Source organism: Podarcis cretensis, assembly GCF_951804945.1.
Source record: "Podarcis cretensis genome assembly, chromosome: 13".
Lineage (NCBI taxonomy): Eukaryota > Metazoa > Chordata > Lepidosauria > Squamata > Lacertidae > Podarcis > Podarcis cretensis.
In genome coordinates this window covers 51575990-51603444 of record NC_137182.1, presented here as the reverse complement: position 1 = coordinate 51603444, position 27455 = coordinate 51575990, and the positions used below count along the sequence as shown (strand labels likewise).

Sequence of the window (27455 nt, the reverse complement as noted above, 5' to 3'; positions counted from 1 at the left end):
ATTGTTAGATTTTATCTAAATGAGCGGCGATAAATATTGTAAACAAGTGGGTAATTTGCTTGGAAAAAATCTTCTGCAACGATGTAAGTGGGAGCGGGAGATGTGAGGGAGTCCAAAGAAGAGACGAAACTATGTTATGATATAAGTAATTTTTATTTATGCATTTGTATTCAAAAATCTTAATAAATATGAAATTAAAAAAATATATATATATTTTTTCTTCCTGTTTTTTTATATTTCTTTTTTTACTTTTTGTGTTCTTTTTCTTTGGTTTTCTTTTTTCTTTGTTCGTTGTAATTGAAACTTAATAAAAAGAATTTTTTAAAAAAATAATAGTTCATTTATGGGTTAATGTTGTATACTGCCCTTCCTTGTTAATCGCCCAAGATGGTTTACATCAATTTTTTATTTTTTAAACGGAGGGCGCCAGCCTGAGGGAACGAAGCAGGGAGCAGGTCTCTCTCCTCATTTACCTCACAGAAGTGACCGTTGGGTCACGTGCCGCGCCTTAGTGACTGCGCGCCTAGCAACCGTTGCCACGGCAACCACTGAGGCAGTCTCACGCCCTATCCCTTCCTGTGGGGGTCGAGAAGTTGGTTGCCATTAAAAGAAAGCTTGAAAAACAAATACCGTTTCCTCACATTTTAAACCTCCCCCCCCTCCAAATTTGAAATATGTATTGCCCTGGCTTTCCAGCACATTCAGAGTCGCAGCCATTAAAATGGTGGGGTTTTAAAACAGGCCCAACTCCTCCCATAATTCCCTCAGAGGCTAGAGTGCCTTATTTTTCCCGCCTCCTGAGAAACCCAACCAACCGTCAGGCTTCCTTCGCTAATTGACAGTAAGCCTAGCTAGTAGGAGTAGAGTAGTGATGCCCTTCTGTTTTGATTGGGTGGCTGGCAGGGGAGGAGCCCCCTTTGATTGGAGGAGGAGGAGCCTGGTATTTGTTCCTGCGAGCTCAGCTGATCAGCAGCAGGAGGAAGGCCGGTTCTTCCAGGGAGCGGATTGGACGCCTCTGGGCCCCTTTACTCTAGAGTAGGCCCATCTGAGCTCTGTGGGAGTGGATCCAAAGGGAGCTTGGGCCTTGGGAGGCGCTCCTGATTTCGCAGCACTCTGGGTGTCTACTCGGAAGTAAGGCCTATGCAGTTCCTTGTGGGTTACTCCCAGGTAAGTGGGCAGGGGTGGGGAGAATCCTCTGGGAGCAGGTCCTATGGGGACTTCGTAGGGCTCACCTCTTGAGTAAACCTCCCTAGGTTTGCACTGTAAGACCCCATCCACACCATGCGCTGTGATGATGATAATTTATAATAATAATAATAATTTATTATTTGTACCCCGCCCATCTGGCTGACTTTGCCCAGCCGCTCTGGGCGGCTTCCAACAAAGTTTAAAAATGGATCTTGAAGTATGGGTTCCCCCAACCAAAGTTTAAAAATTTGGCTCTGTAATTTGGAATTGATGCGATGTGATTTAATTTGATGTGATTGGCCAGTTAATAAAAATCATTTAAAAAAATAAAATAAAAATACATTAAAATGTCACACATTAAAACATTCCCTAAACAGGGCTTTGAACAGCCATTGTTGTTGTTGTTTAGTCGTTTAGTGTCCGACTCTTCGTGACCCCATGGACCAGAGAACGCCAGGCACTCCTGTCCTCCACTGCCCCCCGCAGCTTGGTCAGACTCATGCTGGTAACCTCGAAAACACTATCCAACCATCTCGTCCTCTGTCGCCCCCTTCTCCTTGTGCCCTCCATCTTTCCCAACATCAGGGTCTTCTCCAGGGAGTCTTCTCTTCTCATGAGGTGGCCAAAGTCTTGGAGCCTCAGCTGCAGGATCTGTCCTTCCAGTGAGCACTCAGGGCTGATTTCCTTCAGAATGGAGAGGTTTGATCTTCTTGCAGTCCATGGGACTCTCAAGAGTCTCCTCCAGCACCATAATTCAAAAGCATCAGTTCTTCGGCGATCAGCCTTCTTTATGGTCCAGCTCTCACTTCCATACATCACTACTGGGAAAACCATAGCTTTAACTATATGGACCTTTGTTGGCAAGGTGATGTCTCTACTTCTCAAGATGCTGTCTAGGCCTGTCATTGCCCTTCTCCCAAGAAGCAGGCGTCTTTTAATTTCGTGGCTGCTGTCACCATCTGCAGTGATCATGGAGCCCAAGAAAGTAAAATCTCTCACTGCCTCCATTTCTTCCCCTTCTATTTGCCAGGAGGTGATGGGACCAGTAGCCATGATTGAACAGCCATTGCATTCCCCCAAAGGATTCTGGGAGGTGTAGTTTGTTAAGGTTGCTGAGAGTCCTTAGGAGACCGCCCCCCCCCCTTCCCATCTCTCCCTTTCCCCTCACAGAGCTACAGTTCTCAGGGTAGTTTAACAGTCAATCTCTATTTCCAGGGCTGCTCTGGAAAGGGACTGGGGGGGGGGAGTCTGGTCTCCTTGGCACACTTGGCAAACTACAGTTCCCAGGATTCTTTAGGAGAAGCCACAAATATTTACAGTGGTATTTCAGGTAACATACACTTCAGGTTACAGACTCCGCTAACCCAGAAATATTACCTTGGGTTAAGAACCTTGCTTCAGGATGAGAACAGAAATTGTGGTGGCAGCGGGAGGCCCTATTAGCTAAAGTGGTGCTTCAGGTTAAGAACAGTTTCAGGTTAAGAACAGACCTCCAGAACAAATTAAGTTCTTAACCCGAGGTACCACTGTATAATGTTGTGCAATGATGTGTTAAATGTATGGTTCAGATGTGGGGCCTTAGTGTCAAGAGCAGGCATAGGCAAACTCCGGCCCTCCAGATGTTTGGGACTACAATTCCCATCACCCCCGGCCTCTGGGCCTGCCAGCTAGGGATGATGGGAATTGTAGTCCCAAATTATCTGGAGGGCCGGAGTTTGCCTATGCCTGGTCAAGAGGTAGTTTTGAGAGTGTCATTGCTGTTATTGGGTAAGGGGTAGCGCACGTTAGGGCTTTTCCTTCCCTCTCCTCTTCAATTCCAGGGAGAAAGAACAGATCTTTCTTTGGAATGGATGAACACTTTCCGCCATCTAAACTTGCCATTCACACTCAGGGTGCTGAAGCTCCAAAACTCCTGTTTGAATCCGCCGCTATGCCATCATGCCAAGGAGGAAGTCCCTTTCTCGAGTCCTCCTTCCGAGCTCCAAATAACTCACACACAGGCACCTAATGGGTGTCAGGCTTTACTGGCATATTCTCTGGCACCAGCTACAGACATCAAACAGCAGTCTGATCTACGGCATGTTCTCTCCTCCCCTCGGCAGGTTAACTCAAAGATTTATACCCTCTTTCCCCGAAAATAAGACAGTGTCTTATATTAATTTTTGCTCCCAAAGATGCGCTAGGTCTTATTTTCGAGGGGATGTCTTACTTTTGGGGAAAGACGCTACAGCGGTACCTCAGGTTAAGTCCTTAATTTGTTCTGGAGGTCCGTACTTAACCTGAAACTGTTCTTAACCTGAAGCACCACTTTAGCTAATGGGACCTGCTGCTGCCACCGCTCCACCGGAACACGATTTCTGTTCTCATCCTGAAGCAAAGTTCTTAACCTGAAGCACTATTTCTGGGTTAGCGGAGTCTGTAACCTGAAGCGTATGTAACCCGAGGTACCACTGTAATTGTGAGCGAGCAGCAGGTGGCACCTTGCACTGCCTGAACAGCTCCGGCTCCGCTGCGGCTAGTGAGTTGCGCGGCGGCGCCCGCCGTTATGGTCTACAGGAGTCAGACGCCTTATGGTAGCTTTGGGGGCCTTATATTCCGCGGAGGCCTTATATTCGGGGGAGGCCCTATTATCGGGGAGGTCTTATTTTCAGGGGAATGCCTTATATTACAGCGAGAGGCAAAACTGGAAGTAGGTCTTATTTTCGGGGGAAAGAGGGTAGGGGCTGGGGCATGCTGGCAGCCAGCCAGCCCCATCATCTGCTCCCACTTTGGGGACTACAGTGGTACCTCGGGTTAAGTATTTAATTCGTTCCAGAGGTCCATTCTTAACCTGAAACTGTTCTTAACCTGAAGCACCACTTTAGCTAATGGGGCCTCCTGCTGCTGCCGCACCGCCGGAGCACAATTTCTGTTCTCATCCTGAAGCAAAGTTCTTAACCCGAGGTACTATTTCTGGGTTAGCGGAGTCTGTAACCTGAAGCGTATGTAACCCGAGGTACTACTGTAATTGTTAACCACCTGCCTGAGAGGCCCCACTCATCGATACTTGCTCGCAGAATCACTACTTCATGACAGTAGTTAAGCAGTGAGGAATGAAGGCTGGTATAGGCTATACGATTCTTTGGCATATGCATTCATTGTACTGTGTATGTGTACAAATGGGAGCAGATACATATTTTATTTATTTTTGTTTGGCGTTCTTTATCTCCCGCTTAATCCGAGATCTGTATATGCATAAAATAAAGCTAAAAAAAAAGTAGACATAAAACATATTTGCCATTTATATATCTGTTTTCAAATAGCATGAAAACATCTCCCCCCTCCAGCTCTCCTCCTGGTAGGGGAGGAGGAATGAAATGAAAACCTGTTACACTTAAACAGCAAAACATTATTAAACCCAGCCCTGGACAAATGAATGTCATTATCCTGCGTGACAATTTAAACTCCAAAGGATGTTCTAAAAAGAGATGTGTTCAAAGCTACTTTAAAAGAGGCCACATTTTAATAGTGCTCTGACAGATATAGGATTCAACATGCATAGCTTTTCCCACTGTCACATCTCTGAACTGGGAGAAAACTGTACTTGACTTTTAAAAGCAATCATGCAAAAGTTTAAAGCACGAAGGTTTTTTGGAGAGGAGGAAGAGACGACGACTTTAGAACAAACTTACAGTTAACAAAAAAAGACTCTTATTTATACCACAGCTGGTGGGAAATAGATGACCTCAAATCACTTGTGCAATCACTAGCTTTTTGGGTGTTTGTGCGTGTGGGTGTTTTCCATTAATTTCACCCTGCCTTGAAGCATATTTGGCTTTAAGAAGGAAAGTAGACAGGCCACTTATACTGTTTTCTCTCCAGAATTGACACCCCATCTTCGGAAAGATCACCTGGGGCTTTCGCAGCTCTGTGCTGACTCCAAAATGGATATCGGAGGTGGTGGCTGTGGCCGGATCCCATACGATGACTATCCCGTGGTGTTTTTGCCTCCCTACGAGAGCCCTCCTACCTGGATCCCTCCTCATGAGGTGTGTATCTAAAAGATCCCTGGGTCATTAAGAAAGCCTGGCCGCTGTTGTCCATGCGCTGATAAACCCCCAGGATAGACTACGGCAGTGCACTTCTTGTGGGACCTGCTTTGGGCATTGTCCTGGAAGCTAGTGCAAACTCCAGCAGCTTAACTGCTCGCCCGATCAGACTATCTCCATCATGTTACACCGCTGTTGAATTAATTCCCCTAGCTGCCAATTAGCTACCAGGCTATTTTAAAGATGTTGGAACTGGTGTACAAAGTGCTTTACATCTTGGGACGAGAATAGTTTAAAATATCATTTCACCCCATATACCCCCAAATTGATCACTGCTCTCTGCAGCAGAGGGACTCTTGCAGATAATCTCATCAGGAGACCTGGTGAAACCCAACCAGATGGGTGGGGATATAACAACAACAAGAACAGCAAATTATTATTACCACCTTCCTCTTTCAACAAGATAGGGCAATAGAGATTCCCCCCCCCCCCCCCAGACTGTATCTACTGGACTCCAAAGCATTTTTATATATGAAATCATTTATTTATGTGGTTTATTGTTGCTGTTTGTATTGTTAAATCACTTTGGTATATTATATAATCCATACTGGTAGAAGTTGATTAGAGTTGGGAGTTGACTAACCCTCTTCTACAGCACTGATGTCTGGTTGCAAGGTTTTAAAACAGATCCCAAGTTGCTTAAAATGTTTTTCTTCAGCCATTTTTCTTATTCTTCTTGGAGCAGAACTAGGCAATGGAATGCTATGATGAACCCCAAGAAGTTTCTGATTTCCACGATAAAATTCACATTGTCATTTTTTTATTTTGTAACTTGCTTTTTCCCCCTAGAGAATTTACCATTCGGATTATAACAATGAGCTGACCCAATTCCTGCCTCGTACCATTGTGTTGAAAAAACCTCCAGGGGCACAGGTGAGTCTTGGCCCACTCTCAGGGGACTTGCGGGAAATGGGGATTACAAGGGTGTGTGAGGTTTCCTCAGCTGGGATTGTAGGCTTGTCAACTGAGGCCCTCCACACCAGGCTTGGAAAACATGAGGTCCTTCGGACATTTTTTGGACTCCATTTCCCATCAGCCCCAGTCAGCTTGGGCAATGAAGAAGAAGAAGAAGAAGAGTTTGGATTTGATATCCCGTCTTTCACTCCCCTTCAGGAGTCTCAAAGCGGCTAACATTCTCCTTTCCCTTCCTCCCCCACAACAAACACTCTGTGAGGTGAGTGGGGCTGAGAGACTTCAAAGAAGTGTGACTGGCCCAAGGTCACCCAGCAGCTGCATGTGGAGGAGCGGAGACGCGAACCCGGTTACCCAGATTACAAGACTACCACTCTTAACCACTACACCACACTGGCTCTCAGGAATGATGGGAGTTGTAGTCTGAAACGTCTCGAGGATACCAGATTCCTCCTCTACTGAAAACTTAGCTATCCTTGGAGGGGATTCTCTGCATTTGTAACCTGCCCTGTGCATCACATATTTTATTTTATCTATCTGGCCATTGATAGCAGTTCCTCTATTTCATGGGGTCGTTGTGGGTTGCAGTAAAAATTCAATGATGATGTAGACCTCTGTCTGTAGCAGAAATAACAGTCTGGAAGAAGACAGTATTCAGGAACAATCTATCTCCAACTCAATTCTGTTTCCTTTCTAGCTGGGCTTTAATATTCGAGGAGGAAAAGCGTCACAACTGGGGATCTTCATCTCTAAGGTGTGTTGATCTTTAGTCCCGACCTCATGGCTGCCTAGTTCTGTTACTTCATTGACATGCAAATTAATTGTGTTTCTTGGTCATTTTTTAAAAAGCATTTTTAATATGATCTTCAGCTGAGAAGGCTCCCAGACAAGTTTATAAAAAGGTAAAGGTACCCCTGCCCGTACGGGCCAGTCTTGACAGACTCTGGGGTTGTGCGCCCATCTCACTTAAGAGGCCAGGGGCCAGCGCTGTCCGGAGACACTTCCGGGTCACGTGGCCAGTGTGACATCACTGCTCTGGCGAGCTAGAGCCGCACACGGAAACGCCGTTTACCTTCCCGCTGGTAAGCGGTCCCTATTTATCTACTTGCACCCGGAGGCGCTTTCGAACTGCTAGGTTGGCAGGCGCTGGGACCGAGCAGCGGGAGCGCACCCCGCCGCAGGGATTCGAACCGCCGACCTTTCGATCGGCAAGCCCTAGGCGCTGAGGCTTTAACCCACAGCGCCACCTGCGTCCTGACAAGTTTATATAAGATCACAAAACAAGGTAGTCCCTGCCCACAGATTTGCAATATAAAAGGCATGACGCAAAAGGGAAAGGGGTTGAAGAGGGCAGAGGAAAAAGTAAAACTCATTCACCAGTTCTTATTATATGTTACACTTGTCGAATGACCTGCAGTTTCATCCTATGAGTATTTTTGTTTAAGTTAGCATATAAAATTACAGGAAAAACACCCATTCTAATCTGATACGTTAATTTCAATAAAGCATAAAATACATTTATTCATTTGCCAAATTACTTGATGAGATTCACTTTCTCTATGAAGAATATCCATCAGTTATTATGCATGTTTCCTTGGAAGCTTATGCCACATACTTCAGTCATGTTTATTACCAAACAAACAGGCTGAGGATTGCAACTATAAATGATTATTTTATGGTAAATGACTTAGATGTTTCACACAGATCTTGGTTAAAAAATAAAATAAATCTAAGATAACCCTACCTTATCGCATGACTTAGATAAAAGAGGAATGGTTGGATTTAAAAACAGAACCATTTATTTCAGCCTAGCTACTATGAGCATGATTTGCAGGTTTTCAAAATAAAAATGGAGGAACCCTGCCTGCCCCTCCCAGCAACCTCAGTGTTCATTTTTGTGTCTTTGTCCTAAACCTTCTGCTTCCTTCTGCTGTTTCTGTTGTGACGTGGGGTTTGTGATTTCAGCTCTCTTGACATAATATGCTGGAGATAGTTCTCTAGTAACACTTCTTTATTAAAGCAACAAGACTGAGACCTGAGGAGGGGAGAGCTACATTTATAGGGACAGGGAACTAGCTAGAAAGGATACATTTTGGAGGGAACAATATCAGGCAATCACAGTCCTGCCTTTTGGAGGAAACCAATAAGACAGAGGATCCAAATACAGCAGCTTAAATGAACCAACAGTAGCTGTACCCTCAGGAACCAAAAGGCAGTTACTTTACCCTAATGCAAATACAGACAATAATAATACAGATATAAAATCCTTTGACTCAATACAAAACAGTTTCATTACAACTGGCAAGGAGACCAGCAGCTCAGTTCTTCCTGTGTTGTAAGCAAGTTCTGCTCATTTCAACGGAGCTTAGCCTTGAGTTTCTATCCATCGGATTCATAGACTCATAGAGGTGGAAGGGACCCTGCAATACATGAATCTCGACATGCAGTTCCTCATCCAGTTTGAAACCACACCAGCTGCTGAGCTTCACAAATGTGCCAGCAGTTTGATCGCTGCACCATTTGGGGACTGAAAGTTTTGGAAGTGGCAGAGCGCAGGGCACTTGAGTTGTGTGACAGGATGGGGCCAGTTTCCCCTAGATGCCAAGGGCGCATTTGCAGCTCCTGGCCTCTATCTGAATGGCGGTCTTGCCTCTCCTGATCCCAGGTGATCCCGGATTCAGATGCCCATCGAGCCGGATTGCAGGAAGGAGACCAAGTGCTGGCAGTTAATGACGTCGACTTCCAGGATATCGAGCACAGCAAGGTGAGAGGGGAGAAATTATGAAGAAGAAGAAGAAGAAGAGTTTGGATTTGATATCCCGCCTTTCACTCCCTTTAAGGAGTCTCAAAGCAGCTAACATTCTCCTTTCCCTTCCTCCCCCACAACAAACACTCTGTGAGGTGAGTGGGGCTGAGAGACTTCAGAGAAGTGTGACTGGCCCAAGGTCACCCAGCAGCTGCATGTGGAGGAGCGGAGAATCGAACCCGGTTCCCCAGATTACGAGACTACCGCTCTTAACCACTACACCACACTGGCTCTGTGTGGCCTGTGTGGATCAGCCATAGGATGTGCTCTGAAGGCTCATGGTGTATCAGCCTTGCTGAAGTGAAACTGGTTTAGGGAGGTACCTGGAAGGGAGATGGCCTTGAAATCCTTTATGTGGGATGCTTTTTACACTGGGAAGGAAAGGCAGAGTAAAAGTGCATTTTAAATCAGTGATTCAACCCTTCTTTGTTCAGTTCATCTGTTCTTTTCCCCCTGCCCCTACAGGCTGTGGAGATCTTGAAAACTGCTCGGGAGATCATTATGCGAGTCCGATTCTTCCCATATAGTAAGTGCTGTTGCCACTGCTGCTACTGCTCTTTACGAAATCTTTGACCTGTTTGGATGAGAATGTTTGTCAGGTGAACCTGGACCCACTACATCCATGAAAGAGGAGAGGGAAAATAATGTGCTCCCCCTTTATACAAATCCAAAATATGAAACACACACACACACATATTTTAAAATAGTGTGGAGTTCCGTAACATTTCCATGTAGGAAGAGGAGGCACCTCTCATTATAGATGGCTTAAAAGGGGTATTTATTAGACAAATTCCTGGAGGAGAAGTCTGTCCGTGGCAGTGATTGCTAAATGAAACCTCCAGCTTCAGGCCTAGTCTACCTTTTGAACACCAGTTGCTGGGGGAAAACAGTGGGAGGAGAGCTGTTGCCTTCATGCCAACATTGTGGGCATGAGAAACAGGATCCTGAACTTGAAGGGCTAACATCCTGATCTTTATGTTCTGCCACTCATTCTTCCTCTCCCTTTTCCCTTCCAGACTACCAGAGGCAGAAGGAGCGAACGGTTCACTAGAAATCCCTTCCCAGCTGGCAGCCTCCTCTTTGCAGAGAGTTCACCACCCTCCAGCCAGATTCTTCTTTTCGTGTTTACTCCTGCTCCAGAGCCTTTTCCTTCGGCAAATGCCTGCATGGGGGTGTCGAGGGGGCGTCATTTGTGGCGCAGAAACCTCCCCTTTTTGGCTGGATTCCATAGATCCAAGTACCTCCTGAGAAGGATGTCTTTAAAGTTTTCTTCCACTTTGTGCTGTGAAGCAAGAAGCAGTAGGAGCCGGTTGCAGGGCTTCAGCCAGTTGCCTGGTCCCAGGAAAAACGGATGTCGGTTTGCAGATAAAGCTGTTACCTGGTTTCATTCATCCCCAGGCTCAGAAAGACATTCTATTCCAATAATCTGCTACCTTCATAGCTCTCAGAAAGAGGAGGAACAGAAAGCATCGGGTCCCAGAGGAGCAAACTGAATGCTTCTAAGCTGGTCTCCTTTCTGAATCAGAGATGGGCCTGCGGTGGTGATTTGGGGCGTAATCCACTGTAAATATCTGCACGAAAGCATGCTGAAAATGAAGGGGATTTATTTCGTCATTGTACTAAAGCTGGTGTAAGGGCTGGGGCTTTGATGTATGTCTGCCTCATCTATATGAAGGCTCAGGGGCTTAAGAACCTATGTTGGTTTGCATGTCATGGGATATGGCTTTAGTAGGATCATTAATACTTCTCATTAAAATGCTGGAAGGAGTTTGCTTTATACACAAAGCAGGCTCCTGGTTTTCATGCACAAGGAGTGGATTCTTCTTTTCTGGAAACAGTAATACCAGGGGGATCTTGCATGTGATGGTGGGGTATCTGCAAAGCATAGATACCTTTCCTTTCCCCAAATCTCTCTTGTTACCTGTGTTTCATCAGTTCTGCTTTTTATTTAGAATACCCTTAAGGAACACTCAGGCTGTCTTAAAGGTAAAGGTAAAGGTACCCCTGCCCGTACGGGCCAGTCTTGACAGACTCTGGGGTTGTGCGCCCATCTCACTTAAGAGGCCAGGGGCCAGTACTGTCCGGAGACACTTCCGGGTCACGTGGCCAGCGTGACATCGCTGCTCTGGCCAGAGCCAGAGCCAGAGCCAGAGCCGCACACGGAAACGCCGTTTACCTTCCCGCTGGTAAGCGGTCCCTATTTATCTACTTGCACCCGGAGGTGCTTTCGAACTGCTAGGTTGGCAGGCGCTGGGACCGAGCAGCGGGAGCGCACCCCGCCGCAGGGATTCGAACCGCCGACCTTTCGATCGGCAAGCCCTAGGCGCTGAGGCTTTAACCCACAGCGCCACCTGCGTCCCCTTCAGGCTGTCTTAGGCCACATTTAAAGCGCTATAATACCGCTTTAAACAGCCATGGCTTCCCCAAAGAATCCTGGGAGTTGTAGTTTGTTAAGGCTGCCAAGAGTTGTTACGAGACCTCCTAGAGCAGGCATGGCCAAAGTTGGCTCTCCAGATGTTTTGGGACTATGACTCCCATCACCCCTAGTTCACATTGGTCAGGGATGATGGGAATTGTAGTCCCAAAACATCTGGAGGGCCAACTTTGGCCATGCCTGTCCTAGAGCTACAATACCTCAGTGTGGTTTAACCACCAATCCCTCTTCACGTGGAACTCTGGGAATGGTAGCTCAGGGAGAGGAATAGGGACCTCCTGACAACTTTCAACACGCTTAAGAAACTACAACTCCCAGAATTACTGTGGCATCATAGTGCTTCAAAATTGTGCTGTGAATGTGAGCAGACACAGGCAATGATAAATCAGTAAATAATGTACTGTGCACACACCTAATTCATGAGTCAGAAACTTTTTTAAAAAAGCAACAAAGCTGAACTTTTTCAGATTTCTGGGCAAATGGGTTTCTCCTCAGTGTGATCACACCCATTCCAAGCTGTGGGTATATTTGCAGTCCTTATCTATCCCGGCAGCCGCAGATTTGCTTTTGCCTTTTTTGATGTGGGTAAAGGTAAAGGGACCCCTGACTGTTAGGTCCAGTCGTGGACAACTCTGGGGTTGCAGTGCTCATCTCGCTTTACTGGCTGAGGGAGCCGGCGTACAGCTTCCGAGTCATGTGGCCAGCATGACTAAGCCGCTTCTGGCGAACCAGAGCAGCACACGGAAACGCCGTTTGATGTGGCTAAGGTAAAGGTAAAGGTAAAGGTACCCCTGCCCGTACGGGCCAGTCTTGACAGACTCTGGGGTTGGTGCGCCCATCTCACTCAAGAGGCCGGGGGCCAGCGCTGTCCGGAGACACTTCCGGGTCACGTGGCCAGCGTGACAAAGCTGCATCTGGCGAGCCAGCGCAGCACACGGAAACGCCGTTTACCTTCCCGCCAGTAAGCGGTCCCTATTTATCTACTTGCACCCGGGGGTGCTTTCGAACTGCTAGGTTGGCAGGCGCTGGGACCGAGCAGCGGGAGCGCACCCCGCCTCGGGGATTCGAACCGCCGACCTTCCGATCGGCAAGCCCTAGGCGCTGAGGCTTTTACCCACAGTGCCACCCGCGTCTAGAAGTCTTCAAGTCCTCTCTTCAAATTGCATCCTGCTTGGTTCTGTGTGGGGTGAGGTTGTCACAGCAGTGAAACCTGCTTAGATTTTGTTAGGTGAGCCTTACCACCACATGAACCTCACCTAAGAAACATTTTCAGGTTTCTGGTGGCAGGATGTCTCCCCTGCCTCTAGCTGTTTCTGCTTGGGCTCTGCTGCACAAGGGAAGCATAAAAAAAAGAGCAAGAGAATTTGATTAACTTGAGCTTCAGCCCCTTAGAGGAAGAAAGGCTAGGGAGTTAAAACACATTCCTCACCTCCAAGGAATGCTTGCTCATCAGAACTCTTCCTCCTCCTTCATTAAGTTTGGGTGTGGCTCTGCAAGGGAAGCTTGCTAATTGTCCCACTCACAACACTGTCAAAATATTTATATAACTCTCTTGATGTTCTGTACAGTGGTGCCCCGCAAGACAAATGCCTCGCAAGACGAAAAACTCGCTAGACGAAAGAGTTTTCCGTCTTTTGAGGTGCTTCGCAAGACAAATTTCCCTATGGGCTTGTCGGGCGAGTTCTTGCGAGTTTTTTTCCTGCCCCCCCTTTTTCTAAGCCGCTAATAGCCGCTAATAGTGCTAATCCGCTAAGCCCCTAATAGCCGTGCTTCGCAAGACGAAAAAACCGCAAGACGAAGAGACTCGCGGAACGAATTAATTTCGTCTTGCGAGGCACCACTGTAATGTGTTCTCTTTGAGACTTATTTTTTCACAACAGAGACAGCAACCTTTTCTTGTCATTGCTGGATTCTATCAGAGGGGGGTGTTTTTTTTTTTGGGGGGGGAGTTTCAGTAAAATGTTGCCATCTGAGACTGGTGTATTATTCACCCTGCTTAGGGTTGCTGTGGACTCCATACTGAGAGCCTAGATTTCACAAGATTTCCCATTTTACTTATTCTGTCTAAACCACAGAGACTAGGGCTTGCCAATCGGAAGGTTGGCAGTTCGAATCCCCGCAACGGGATGAGCTCCCGTTGCTCGGTCCCTGCTCCTGCCCACCTAGCAGTTCGAAAGCAGGTCAAAGTGCAAGTAGATAAATACCGTATTTTTCACTTTCTAAGGTGCATCAGACCATAAGACGCACCTAGTTTTTGGAGGAGGAAAACAAGGAAAAAAATATTCTGAATCCCAGAAGCCAGAACAGCAAGAGGGATCTGGCTTCTGGGATAGTCTCTTGCTGTTCTGGCTTCTGGGATAGCCATGCGCAGCCTCTCTTGGGCAGCGGGATAAAGGCAGGCCTTCTCCCTCCTCGGGGAAAAGCCCCCAAGAGCCGCACACACGCTCCACGCGGCTCTTTAAAGGGAGCACTGAGCAGAGCCTCCTGCCTGCATTTGCTCCATAAGACGCACACACATTTCCCCTTACTTTTTAGGAGGGGAAAAGTGCGTCTTATAGAGCGAAAAATACGGTAGGTACTGCTCTGGTGGGAAGGTAAACGGCGTTTCCGTGTGCTGTTCTGGTTTCGCCAGAAGCGGCTTAGTCCTGTTGGCCACATGACCCAGAAGCTGTACGCCGGCTCCCTCAGCCAATAAAGCAAGATGAGCGCTGCAACCCCAGAGTCGTTCGCAACTGGACCTGACGGTCAGGGGTCCCTTTACCTTTACCCCTCACTACCAAAGGTTGGATTGTCTCAGTTACAGGTTGTTGGGGCCTTGAGTCAGGTTGTAAATTTCCTGACAAAACGAGTACCATGTCTCTCTTACTCCTTATAAATACTTGCCTATGTAGCTGCTATCTTCACCATGCCAGAAAGAAAAGAATGTCCCACCCAGAAATTGATGGCACCTTGTTACTATGTCCCCCAAAGGAAGCTTTCTAGGAGTCTGAAATAATAGTTGGTGCTTGACCCAAACAAGAGGGATACCATAGCCTTTACTTGCCTGTAAACTTTGCAGAAGCAGCTGGCAATCCGCAGTTTGACTACTGGGCAGGAGAAGAGTAATTGGTCTGATCCCAAAAAGCAAATCTACTTTGTGTCCACTTTGAGGGTTTTGTTTTGTTTTCAATCCAACAGTGTATAAATTTTATGAACCAAGCAAATAAAGCCAGGGAAGTCTATGCAAGTATGTTTGGGGAAAGACTCTGCAAACGAGGAGAATGATTTCTCTGTCCCATTCACCCCCACCCCCACCCCCATTTGAATATTAAGTTGAAAGCATGCAGGTTTCCAGAGCAGATCATTTTCCAGAGCAGCTTACAATGGTATCAAAATAAAACACAGGACAGAAACGAAAGAAACCGTATCAAAATGCAACGCCACATTTCAAAGTGATTTGAGAATTAGTTTCGAAGTGTCATCAAATTCAAATAGGGCACAGAATCAGCGCCTCTTTGCCAGCCAATTACATTCCAAATATCCTACTTGTTTTGAACCCGCTTTCAAGGTGCTGTGATGACTTTATGCTGCAACAATTTCATGGGTATAGCCAGGATTTTAGGTGGGGGCAGACTTTTTGTTAGGGGGGCAGGCCTAACAGCTTGCAAGGAATTTAATTGATTTTTATTGATTGTGGGCAGCTGCCCCCACCCTGCCCACGCCCATGAACAACTCCCTAGACTAAAATTCCTATTGTAACTAAGCCACAGTATGGGTAATTGTATGTTCCTTCCGTTTAGCTTCCTTTGAGTCTATTTTTAGATTGCAAGCCTCTGTGGTCTGGGTCCTGCCAAACCTGTTTTTTGTGTCCATATACACAGATGGCAACATGGGAATGGGCACCAATGAGAGGCCAACCTGAAAAGTCAAGAATATTTATATTTTTTGCTGTTCCATGATACTAGTCCTCGCCTGCCTGCTTCACACTTCCAGTGAAATGGGAACACTCCTGGTGCAACAGTTTCCAGTACTGTATTTCTTAAAAAAAAAAGAAAGGAAAAAAGCTTCAAGATTCAAATACTATCTGATTATACTCTTTCTTCTATATTCCTCCTCCATAATGTAAGCATAGAAAGAAGGGATGATATTTGGCACCTGTTATTATCTTAGTGTGCAATTAAATGGGAACAAAGTCACGGGACAAGAGACAGCTGGTGTGCTTGGTTCCATGGTGTAATGGTTAGCACTCTGGACTTTGAATCCAGCGATCCGAGTTCAAATCTCGGTGGAACCTCATTTTGTTTGTGAATGGGGGTTCTCCCATCCCTTAACCCCCCTCGATTTTCAAATTGCGCGTTATCCACAAACCCTGGAGAGTCTCCAGCGGAGAGAGATGGTCGCAGCCTGTTCTCGTTCATTCTCAAGAGGAAGAGTAATTTAAAAGCAAAAAGTGTGTGCATGTATTTCTAGTGGAGTTTACAGAAGTGCTAACAATTAGTGTTCATGTCTCCAAAGTAGGAAAGCTTTAATTCAGAAACGAAAACTTCAGTCTGAGTTCCTTAAACTTAAGCAGTAAAAGCTTTAGAGGGTGGGGGAACAAAGGGGGCGGGGTAATCAGCTGGAAGGCGTTATGCAATCTTAAAGAAACCAGCCCATTTAAACATGTGCAGAGTGCCTTCAGGACGGGCGGGGTGATTTCTTTCCCTCTCGTGCGCCTAAGACAGGAGATCGCAGCTCACTCAACACAGCGCAGACGGAAGAAAAAGTTGCAAGAATATGAAATCTCAAAAGGAGGCATCGCCCAAGTGGCGGAGTTAACAGGCTGCCTTTTGATTGCTGGGGCCCGAGATTCATTTTCGGAAAACAGGACGGCTAAGCTGCAAAATGAAATCATTCCAACAATAGGCTAACACGTCCAAAGTTTTCACAATGCCGCTCACACCTTGTAAAGCTTCTACATATACTGTGACGGGGAAAAGGCGAGAGTGGATGCATTGGTGGTTCAGTGGTAGAATTCTCGCCTGCCACGCGGGAGGCCCGGGTTCGATTCCCGGCCAATGCAACGTACATTTTAATCTACTTTTAAGATTTCTGCATATGTTTCTTGAGTTAATTATATTATCGCACAATAACATTTCCTATATCTTCAGGAATATCAAAAGGCAAACTTTTATAACCTTTTGGATAAAGCAGTATCAAGAACTGCTGAGATTGCACATTACATCAAGGTAGTTATTATCACTGGCCGAAATAGCTCAGTTGGGAGAGCGTTAGACTGAAGATCTAAAGGTCCCTGGTTCGATCCCGGGTTTCGGCAACAGTAGTTTACGTTTTCGTTCTTCGGCCTTTAAGTAATAATTGTCAGTAAATGCAGTCCTTAACGGCAAGTTTCTCCGCTGTGAACATACAGACAGACTACGTTTTGTGTGGACACTTTTTATTTCATTTTTTTAAGAGCTATGCCACTTCAAGAAAAGACAAGAGGACATGAAGATAAAAAGAAATGAAGTGTTGTCATGCCATTACAAGTAGTATTTATTTACTGAGCACTTGCTGAAAGAAGACGGAAGAGCACTTTACATTTGCAAATAAAGAGAAAAGAAATAGGGTTGGGGGACGACAAGGGAAAAGGAAGAGACCAGCTTTTTAAAAAAGAAATAGCAATTCATTGCACGTCTGAATACCCATTTTTGAACAAGCATCTGTGGACCAGCACTGCGAAAGAGAGTTAAGTATCAGGAGCAAATGAACCAGTGTTAAGACAGTGGATATGAAGTCTTCCAAGTCACCCCCGTTTCCCCTTAAACCTAATGAATATGATATAGGTAAAGCTGAGAGGTGAATATGAGAACAGATGAACCTGGCCAGGAGAATAGCCCGATCACGAGCAGCAGCCGCGACGAGGTGGCCGAGTGGTTAAGGCGATGGACTGCTAATCCATTGTGCTCTGCACGCGTGGGTTCGAATCCCATCCTCGTCGGTGCATGTTGGCAGTTAGGGTGTCTTTTTTAAAAAATAGCAGTACGCAGCTATTTGCAGTGCACACCGATCATGAATCAGAAATATACTATATGGCAGGTATCACCAAAGCAGTCATTTTCTAAATGCGCTGTTGATCCCGCGCACCGCACCTGCCGTTTTCTCCTAAAACTATTCTTCCATTAAATTGCAATTAGCAATTATATCAAGTAGACACTATGGTAAGAAAAAAATAAACCGCATCCCCTTTGTTGTGAGCAGCAGTGTAAATAAGGAAGCAAATATAAATAACTGGCAGCGGGATCCGAACCGGAGTCTTAAAGCAGCGTTTTACGACCGCTCGCTCACGCTGCCACAATTCGTTTAATGTATCTCATTTAGAAATACGTAACCATAAGAGCAATCAATTTCGAAAACTTGGGAGAGAAGCCGATCAGGGCAGTGATTTGTCTTTCGCAGAAATTGTGGGTGGCTCTTAAAAGAGCCGTTTGTGTTAAATGACGCCCCCCAGTAAAATGTCAATTCACTTTTTCTTCGGGGCGAGTTTGGGCTTGGATGCCTTCGGCTTGGCTTTAGCCTTCGGCTTCAGAGCATTGGCGGGGCTCTTCGTTGTCTTCTTGGGCTTGGTGACTTTGGACTTCTTGGGGCTCTTGGCTGCCTTCTTGGCGCCTCCTGCCCCCGGTTTCTTGGCCACTTTCTTGACGGTTTTCTTGGCCCCAGCACCTCCTACAGCCTTCTTCCCCTTGGCCGCGGGCTTTTTGCTTTTCGCGGCCGCCGCCGCCGCCGGCTTCTTCTTGGGCGCCTTGTCCTTGTTGTCGGCCTGCTTCTTATTGAGCTTAAAGGAGCCCGAGGCGCCCGTGCCCTTGGTCTGCAGCAGGATCCCCCGGGTCACCAGGCTCTTCAGGCCCAGCTTGATGCGGCTGTTGTTCCGCTCCACGTCGTAGCCGGCGGCCGCCAGCGACTTCTTCAGCGCGGCCAGGGAGACGCCGCCGCGCTCCTTGGACGCCGTCACCGCCTGGGTCAGCAGCTCCGTCACGCTGGGGCCCGAGGCCTTGCGGGGCTTCGCGGCCACCTTCTTCGCGGCGCCTTTGGGAGCCGCAGCAACAGCGGCGACAGGAGCAACTTCAGCCATTATCGCAACGAACCTCTCTCTTCCTCCACTCCGAAATCTGAGCGCGAGCAGCGGCGCGGAGCTCTCTATTTATAGGGGACGAGCCGCGCTCTGATTGGTGCGTTTCAGGGACGGCGCGTGCACGCCCCTACCTGGCTGGGGGCCTTTGCCGCGTTGTGCTTCTTCATCCGCTTATAATGTCAATTAATCGAAATTAGCTCCACGGATAATTTCGGTTCCGGGAGGGATCGATGAGGAGGATATGTGCGATTTTAAGGATCTGGTTTTCACGTTCGGGGGATGCAAGGCAAGCCTGGAAAACACCGGGGAGCTCAGCATCTGGCAACTTCTGAAGCCTTCAAATATGTAAACATTTGCTTTTAAGTCAAAATAGCAAATGTTTCTTTGGACGGGCACTTGTGGAAAGTATTGAATAGGATACTTTAGAGGGTTTCCTTTTCAGTAACCAAGAAAGGAACGTGTTTCGGCGGATTATTTCAAGACAATTGCTTATTTAATTGAGCCAAGTAGCACATCAGGCTTGTCTTATGAGGTGCTGTTTTCTGGAGTTCAGTGAAAGGAAAGTGGTATTGTATAGTTGTTTTTGAACCAAGCTTCCAAGATATTCCGCGGGAATTTATTGAAAGTCTAAACCACTGCTGCACAGAAACTGATCGGCTTTCCCCTGAAATAATTGTTAAGAAGGTTTGTCTGCTGTGTCGCCTGAGGATAGATATATCACCGATATAAAGGGATTCTGCAACAACAGATGCAGACTTTGTGCCTTAGGAAACTGACAGTTTCTCCTACTCCACTCCAAACTGAAGTTTACAAAGAACAGATCCTTGTGGATGTCCCACAGCAGACAGGGTCTGGGTGCCTTTGGTTATTGCAAGTGTCTGGAGGCGGCTGGAGGATGGATGGCGGCTAATAGACTGAGGTTGAATCCTGACAAGACAGAGGTGCTATTTTGGGGGGACAGGAGGTGGGTGGGTGTGGGGGATTCCCTGGTCCTGAATGGGGCAACTGTGCCCCTGAAGGACCAGGTGCACAGCCTGGGAGTCATTTTGGACTCACAGCTGTCCATGGAGGCGCAGGTCAATTCTGTATCCAGGACAGCTCTCTACCAGCTCCATCTGGTATGCAGGCTGAGACCCTCCCTGCCTGCAGACTGTCTCGCCAGAGTGGTGCATGCTCTAGTTATCTCCCGCTTGGACTACTGCAATGCGCTCTACGTGGGGCTACCTTTGAAGGTGACTCGGAAACTACAACTAATCCAGAATGCGGCAGCTAGACTGGTGACTGGGGGCGGACGCCGAGACCCCGTAACACCAGTCCTGAAAGACCTACATTGGCCCCCAGTGTGTTTCCAAGCTCAATTCAAAGTGTTGGTGCTGACCTTGAAAGCCCTAAACAGCCCAGTTTACCTGAAGGAGCATCTTCACCCCCATCGTTCTGCCTGAACACTGAGGTCCAGCGCCGAGGGCCTTTTGGCGGTTCCCTCCCTGCAAGCAGCAAAGTTACAGGGAACCAGGCAGAGGGCCTTCTCAGTGGTGGCGCCTGCCCTGTGGAACGCCCTCCCACCAGATGTCAAGGAAATAAGCAACTATCTGAGTTTCTGAAGGCAGCTGTGTTTAGGGAAGTTTTTTATGTTTAATAGATTTTTGTATTTTAATATTCTGTTGGAAGCTGCCCAGAGTGGCTGGGGAAACCTAGCCAGATGGGCAGAGTATAAATAATAAATTGTTGTTGTTGTTGTTGTTGTTAAGACTTCACTGTCAGTAAGGAGTCATCTAACTATATTGTAACACCCTGAGATTTTATCCTTTTATCCCTGGCTATGGTGGCAATGTAGTCTCTGGGATCCATTGGCTGACATCTATGACTGGTGAGAGTGCTACATCAGACCCAGGAAGACTTGCAGTTAAAAATTGTCGACTCATGATTGTTGTTGTTGTTTAGTCGTTTAGTCGTGTCCGACTCTTCGTGACCCCATGGACCAGAGAACGCCAGGCACTCCTGTCTTCCACTGCCCCCCGCAGCTTGGTCAGACTCATGCTGGTAACCTCGAAAACACTATCCAACCATCTCGTCCTCTGTCGCCCCCTTCTCCTTGTGCCCTCCATCTTTCCCAACATCAGGGTCTTCTCCAGGGAGTCTTCTCTTCTCATGAGGTGGCCAAAGTACTGGAGCCTCAGCTTCAGGATCTGTCCTTCCAGTGAGCACTCAGGGCTGATTTCCTTCAGAATGGAGAGGTTTGATCTTCTTGCAGTCCATGGGACTCTCAAGAGTCTCCTCCACCACCATAATTCAAAAGCATCAATTCTTCGGCGATCAGCCTTCTTTATGGTCCAGCTCTCACTTCCATACATCACTACTGGGAAAACCATAGCTTTAACTATACGGACCTTTGTTGGCAAGGTGATGTCTCTACTTCTCAAGATGCTGTCTAGGCCTGTCATTGCCCTTCTCCCAAGAAGCAGGCGTCTTTTAATTTCGTGGCTGCTGTCACCATCTGCAGTGATCATGGAGCCCAAGAAAGTAAAATCTCTCACTGCCTCCATTTCTTCCCCTTCTATTTGCCAGGAGGTGATGGGACCAGTAGCCATGATCTTCGTTTTTTTGATGTTGAGCTTCAGACCATATTTTGCACTCTCCTCTTTCACCCTCAATAAAAGGTTCTTTAATTCCTCCTCACTTTCTGCCATCAAGGTTGTGTCATCTGCATATCTGAGGTTGTTGATATTTCTTCCGGCAATCTTAATTCCAGCTAGGGATTCATCTAGCCCAGCCTTTCGCATGATCGACTCATGATAAAATGACCTAAAAGTCACTCATTAGGTGATCTGAAGCCAGTCATTCCCTCTCAGTCTTGCCAACTTCACAAGCTTGTTGTGCGGTTGAAAATCAGGCGAAGATAAATTGTTCCTGCTTCTCTGAAAAAGGTGAAATGTATAGAACTGAAATTGATACAACACTGCTTCTGGACCCCTTGAACTGAATATACAGAATGTTTGATAGATATTTAGAAAAATTAATAGAAACAGATAATGCCACACAGCAGTGGCTACAACAATTCAGTGGAATGTCATAGTAACAGACAATATCGCGGAAACAGCACACACAAAAATCCATCAATCCAGTGGCATACAGTTGCACAATGGCACAATATCTTTTCTCCTTCATCAGTGAAAACTCTTAGGAAACTCTTATGAAAATGAATCACTTCAAAAAATCAAGGAAAGGTCAGAAATCACTTTCTAAGCTGTTTAACAGTGCAAACCTATGCGTGTTTATCCAAAAGGAAGCCTCATTATATGCAATGGGCCTTCGTCCCAGGTAAATGTGAGAAACATTGCATTAAAAAAGAAAACCAGGGCTGCAGCATCCTCGTACATAATTAGTCACACCTGCTTTTTGTTGGCAGAATCGAATACTATTAGGATAACATCCAATCAGGAAAACTGCAGATCAGCGAAGTCCTCGTTAGTATAGTGGTAAGTATCCCCGCCTGTCACGCGGGAGACCGGGGTTCGATTCCCCGACGGGGAGAAGCGCACATTTTGCCGGGGAGGCGCGGAAATGGTGATCGCAAAAACAATAGCTGTATATGTATTATTACTATTATTCTATATTATTAATACCCATTAACAGTTTAAAGTGTTAGATTAAGAATGCTATACTCCACTGATCCTTGCCAACAAAGGTCCGTATAGTTAAAGCTATGGTTTTCCCAGTAGTGATGTATGGAAGTGAGAGCTGGACCATAAAGAAGGCTGATCGCCGAAGAATTGATGCTTTTGAATTCTGGTGCTGGAGGGTCAAGAAGATCAAACCTCTCCATTCTGAAGGAAATCAGCCCTGAGTGCTCACTGGAAGGACAGATCCTGAAGCTGAGGCTCCAGTACTTTGGCCACCTCATGAGAAGAGAAGACTCCCTGAAAAAGACCCTGATGTTGGGAAAGATGGAGGGCACAAGGGGGCGACGGAGGACGAGATGGTTGGATAGTGTTTTCGAGGTTACCAGCATGAGTCTGACCAAGCTGCGGGGGGCAGTGGAGGACAGGAGTGCCTGGCGTTCGGACACGACTAAACGACTAAACAACAACAACAACAACTCCACTGATCAGCACTGAACACAATACTAATATTTAACATACGATGCAATCTCAGTCGTATGAAAGGGAACATAAAATCGCTTGCGGGTTCCAAAACTCAGATAATAGCAGAAAAAAACAATCTTCCATGTGGTTAGCATTCAGTTAACAGGAAAATAGATACTGGCAGCGGTGGGATTCGAACCCACGCCCCCGAAGAGACTGGAGCCTTAATCCAGCGCCTTAGACCGCTCGGCCACGCTACCTTACGAAAGGAGTTCTTTTTCTCTCTCATTTTAGTTTGCAAGTCTAAATTTTCTTTTGTTCTTTTGTGTTCTGTCTACTCGTCTAATCAGCTGCAAGCATGTAAATCGGCACTTTCTGCAATTCTCTGTACAATTCCAGCAGTATTTAAGTCTCACGCTGCGCTACCATTTGCTCCGTTCTGATTGGTCAATAGCTAACTTCCATTTTTGTCCAATCGTGTCGCTGCGCGGGATATTTAAATAAAAGAATTTAGTTTTCCCTCGCTCCCTGGAATCCCTAAGAAATTGAAACTCAGATTGAGGGTGCACAGCCCAGAAATGTATGTTCATCATGAAATTAAATCCACATATGTTGTGTCCTCGCCTTTACAGGTATTAAAAGAATCTTGGAAACAAGAAATATATTGTGAGCGAGGCAAACTAGGGAGGGTAAAAAGAGAAAAGGATGGAGACGTTGCGGCTTCAAATCACGTCCAATCCCTGCAAAGCGCGGGAGATTCAAATCCGGCAAGTGATTGGTCAATGCTCTTAGCCAATCCAAGCAGAGGAATTACAGTATAAATAGCCCGCCAGAGGCCGCTTTCGACAAGTCGTTGGTGTCAGCCGTGAGAGAAGGTGCTTGTTTTCTATTATCTTCGCCTTGTAGTTCTCTAATGGCTCGTACCAAGCAGACCGCTCGCAAGTCCACCGGCGGGAAGGCGCCTCGGAAGCAGCTGGCGACCAAAGCCGCCCGGAAGAGCGCCCCGGCCACCGGGGGCGTGAAGAAGCCTCACCGCTACCGCCCTGGGACTGTCGCCCTGCGAGAGATCCGTCGCTACCAGAAGTCCACCGAGCTGCTGATTCGCAAGCTGCCCTTCCAGCGCCTGGTGCGGGAGATCGCGCAGGATTTCAAGACCGACCTGCGCTTCCAGAGCTCTGCGGTGATGGCCCTTCAGGAGGCGAGCGAGGCTTACCTGGTGGGTCTTTTCGAAGATACCAACCTGTGCGCCATCCACGCCAAGCGGGTCACCATCATGCCCAAAGACATCCAGCTGGCTCGCCGCATCCGCGGAGAAAGGGCTTAAACCGGGACCTCTCGCTCAAAGAACAAAAGGCTCTTTTAAGAGCCACAACATACTCTAAAAATTGCTGGAAATTGCTCTTGCTTTCGGTGTTGCCTTCGGTAGGGTAAAATGCCCATCGTGTACATAAGCGAAAATTTGCGCCCCAAAATGATACATTTTCTGCATATAACTTCTACAGATATAAATAGTAAGCACTCTTAGGTCGGGGTGGTGGTAGATCCCTTTTACAGGATGTATATGTCCATGATAGTTTAGAAAAATGCAAATATTTTTGGTCACTTTGCTAATGCTTTAGTAGTCTTCAACCTGAGACGCTGCTTAAAATAACTATACCTTTGGCGTGTCCTGCCAGCTAAGTTATACCTACAGCAGACCCATATTTGATCTTCATATACTTTCAGTGCGTCTATGCATAGGACCAACAGGGTAGAAAGCTTGGACTTCTATTTCAAAAGGATCCTACACAATTGATTCATGCCGCTAAAATATATATATTACAGCTGATCTAACCTGCAGTTTTAACATCCAGCTTTGCTGTTTCATGCTTGAGACAGCTGGTACAGTATACAGTTCACAATTTTGGATTTCGACAGCATACTGGAAAGAATGCTGCGTGTTTGTGAAATACTGTAATATCAGCTACAACTAGGTAGGAAACTGCAATAGCTTAGTTTATTTCTGGATTTAATAGCAAGTTGAAGCATACCAGGTGGTTATCCAATAAGCCAAACCTTAAGCGTGCTTGGGATAATTTTACAACACTGGAATCTGCTGCAATCATCTAGCACTTTTTAAAGTGAAAAGTAAGCTCTTCTAAAGAAAAGGTGGAGGGCTCTTAAAAGAGCCTTTTGGTTTAAGTGGAGGGGCTTCCCCCCAAATTTACTTGGAGCTGGTGTATTTGGTGACAGCCTTGGTGCCCTCAGACACGGCGTGCTTGGCCAACTCCCCGGGCAGCAGCAGGCGCACAGCGGTCTGGATCTCCCGGGAAGTGATAGTAGATCGCTTGTTGTAATGGGCCAGGCGGGAAGACTCAGCAGCGATGCGCTCGAAGATGTCACTGACGAAGGAGTTCATGATGCTCATGGCCTTGGAGGAGATGCCCGTGTCCGGGTGGACCTGCTTGAGCACCTTGTAGACATAGATGGAGTAGCTCTCCTTGCGGCTCTTCTTGCGCTTCTTGTCGCCCTTCTTCTGGGTCTTGGTGATGGCCTTCTTCGACCCCTTCTTGGCCGCGGGAGCGGATTTCGCTGGCTCAGGCATTTCCAAGATCAGCCGCTACTTCTGTAGCGCAGAGAGAAACAAACGCCTTTTATGCCAGCTTTATGCAAATGAAGGGCTTGAAGCGCTTGTTTTCTGATTGGCTGGTCAGGAGACTGTTTCAAATACTGCGTTTCTATAGGCAGAAAATACGTGTTTCCCATTGGTTTAAGAACTACGCTCCCTAGAGTTTGAATTACAAGCTCGATATGGTATTGGTCGCTGACTGGAAAGCTTGCATTGTTATCCAATCAAAAATGCCATTCGAAGCCACAGGCCAAATTGAGCAAAACGTTTCAGGAAAATCCTTTAAAAAAAGATAATACACTCATTAGATCAAAAAGGGATAATTTTAGATTCAGACTATCTGTTCCCATGAAAAATCAGACAAACCCCAAATTTCCTTTTGAGAAACGGAATATAGTAGTGTAAATTCGCAATAAAATTGCTGAGCACTCACATGATACCCAACTTCTTTGCCGAATTATTTTTTAAAGAAAGTCCTGTTGCTTTGTCTTTTACTCTTAGCATTCAAAACGGGGGGTTGCAAGTTCCAGTAGGCAACAGTTTGATTGCTGCGCTGTTATTTTAATTTCCCCCGTTGTTTCTCAAGGTTCAGGGACAAAAGTGCCGACCAATTTTTCAAGCAAGGTTGTACTTTTAAAAATAAATGCCACCTCCCTTTTTGATATGAAACTTTCCTAAACCAGATTCCAACGTGTTCTCATGATAATCGATTCCCTTAAATCCCCAGGCGGGCGCGCCATTGATAATCGGATTAAACGGCTTCGGGCATTGCGTAGTTTTGGCTATTCCCCTATGTGGACTCATTATGCCCCTTTTTCACAAGGTATCGAAGGCATTAATAAAATCTTCAGGTGTGGGTATAGGGCGATATCTAATCAGGAAATCAATCCTATTTTTAATAATTAAAATGTAAAATTTAGTGTGCAAAACGTTTAATGGAGATGCCGGGGATCGAACCCGGGGCCTCATACATGCAAAGCATGCGCTCTACCACTGAGCTACATCCCCGCCAGCCATGAACGCTCTGGAAATTTGTATTGAAAAGGCAGTTATTGTGCAACCGAAAAAAACTAAATATCTAAACCGCCCATGATAGCTCTAGGCTACATTAGGTGCTTGTAACCTTGGGGGGGGGGGAACCAACAGGAACGATAAAGCTTTTTACTTCAAGCCTTCCGTCCCTACAATGAAGTCAAGCCAAACTCCCCAGAATTCCCAATTCACTTGTACATATGCAGAAAGCCTTTTAAAAAACAGAACTATTTTAGCGCATTTAACAGCTCTTTTACGGGCAAGTGGTGGCCCTTAAAAGGGCCGTTTGTGCTGCCAATACGAAATCAGGAATTTAGCCGCCAAATCCATACAGAGTACGACCTTGTCGCTTCAAGGCGTACACCACATCCATAGCGGTCACGGTCTTCCTTTTCGCGTGCTCGGTGTAAGTTACGGCATCGCGGATCACGTTCTCCAGAAACACCTTTAGGACACCGCGAGTCTCCTCGTAGATCAGCCCAGAAATACGCTTCACTCCTCCGCGGCGAGCCAGCCGGCGAATAGCGGGCTTGGTGATTCCCTGGATGTTATCACGAAGGACCTTCCTATGCCTTTTGGCACCCCCTTTGCCCAAGCCCTTGCCACCTTTTCCACGGCCAGACATTTTGCAAAATCACAATCGGCAACAGTCTCACCAGAAACCAATGTAGCGTAAGCCTCTGCAGTTGTCTTTTTATATTATCCGATCCGACCAGAGGGAAAACTTCAACGCATGCGCCACCCACGCCTCTCAACCAGTAAAAATACGCCGCGGGTCTTCATACAATTCAAGCTGCCGAATGACGTTTTCCTAGTGAAGATAAACTGTCCTGTCAGCGTACATGAATTACAACTTCAGTGCTTTTTCCTAGATTCTTGGAAATCGAATTGCTGGAGATTTTTATTTTTTTAAATTTTCCTGCTGGAAAAAGCAGGGCACGAGACAGAAATTCCACTTCACTTAGGTCTATGCGCCAGTTTTAACTGTGAACTAAGGGAATGGAGAATTATTATTATTATTATTATTATTATTATTATTATTATTATTATTATTATTATTTATACCCCGCCCTCCCCAGCCAAGGCCGGGCTCAGAGCGGCTTACAAGCAATAATAAAAACAAGTTGAATGATTACAACTTAAAAACAATATTAAAATACAATATTAAAATATTGAAACATTAAAATATTAAAATGTAGCCTCATCGCAGGAGGA

The 27455-nt window shown here is 46.4% G+C and overlaps 4 protein-coding genes, 1 long non-coding RNA gene and 1 pseudogene across 8 annotated transcripts in view; 2 read left to right on the top strand and 4 right to left on the bottom strand.

The window, feature by feature from the left end:
• The window catches only part of LOC307202384, a 109858-nt gene extending 97731 nt beyond the window's left edge, over positions 1 to 12127 (bottom strand). The window contains exon 1 of the long non-coding RNA XR_013832873.1: positions 11405 to 12127. This is a non-coding gene — a long non-coding RNA (uncharacterized lncRNA). The remainder of the gene's footprint in view (positions 1 to 11404) is intronic.
• Positions 623 to 10804, top strand: PDZD11 (PDZ domain containing 11). 3 transcript variants are annotated; one of them, XM_079952221.1, is made up of 7 exons: positions 623 to 724; positions 5050 to 5216; positions 6066 to 6149; positions 6886 to 6942; positions 8854 to 8952; positions 9460 to 9520; positions 10011 to 10804. In XM_079952221.1, exons 2-7 carry the CDS (start codon positions 5112 to 5114, stop codon positions 10043 to 10045), a joined length of 441 nt encoding a protein of 146 aa, XP_079808347.1. In that variant the 5' UTR covers positions 623 to 724; positions 5050 to 5111; the 3' UTR covers positions 10046 to 10804. The 3 variants fall into 3 exon arrangements, with proteins under 3 accessions (XP_079808347.1, XP_079808345.1, XP_079808346.1); XM_079952219.1 differs by lacking the exon at positions 623 to 724 and adding an exon at positions 932 to 1131; XM_079952220.1 differs by lacking the exon at positions 623 to 724 and adding an exon at positions 932 to 1167.
• Positions 12128 to 16827: 4700 nt separating the features above from the next.
• On the bottom strand, positions 16828 to 18555 carry LOC307201435 (histone H1.5-like). Its single transcript, XM_079950649.1, has one exon. The coding sequence runs from the start codon at positions 18516 to 18518 to the stop codon at positions 17910 to 17912; it is 609 nt and encodes a 202-aa protein (XP_079806775.1). The 5' UTR covers positions 18519 to 18555; the 3' UTR covers positions 16828 to 17909.
• Positions 18556 to 23253: 4698 nt separating this feature from the next.
• LOC307200594 (histone H3.2) lies at positions 23254 to 24052 on the top strand. Its single transcript, XM_079949154.1, has one exon. The coding sequence runs from the start codon at positions 23514 to 23516 to the stop codon at positions 23922 to 23924; it is 411 nt and encodes a 136-aa protein (XP_079805280.1). The 5' UTR covers positions 23254 to 23513; the 3' UTR covers positions 23925 to 24052.
• A 744-nt stretch (positions 24053 to 24796) lies between these two features.
• LOC307200246 (histone H2B 1/2/3/4/6 pseudogene) lies at positions 24797 to 25253 on the bottom strand (annotated as a pseudogene). The gene has a single exon. The product of its transcript is annotated as a histone H2B 1/2/3/4/6 pseudogene (transcript).
• Positions 25254 to 26480: 1227 nt separating this feature from the next.
• On the bottom strand, positions 26481 to 27053 carry LOC307201950 (histone H4). Its single transcript, XM_079951507.1, has one exon. The coding sequence runs from the start codon at positions 26863 to 26865 to the stop codon at positions 26554 to 26556; it is 312 nt and encodes a 103-aa protein (XP_079807633.1). The 5' UTR covers positions 26866 to 27053; the 3' UTR covers positions 26481 to 26553.
• Between the last annotated feature and the right edge of the window lie 402 nt (positions 27054 to 27455).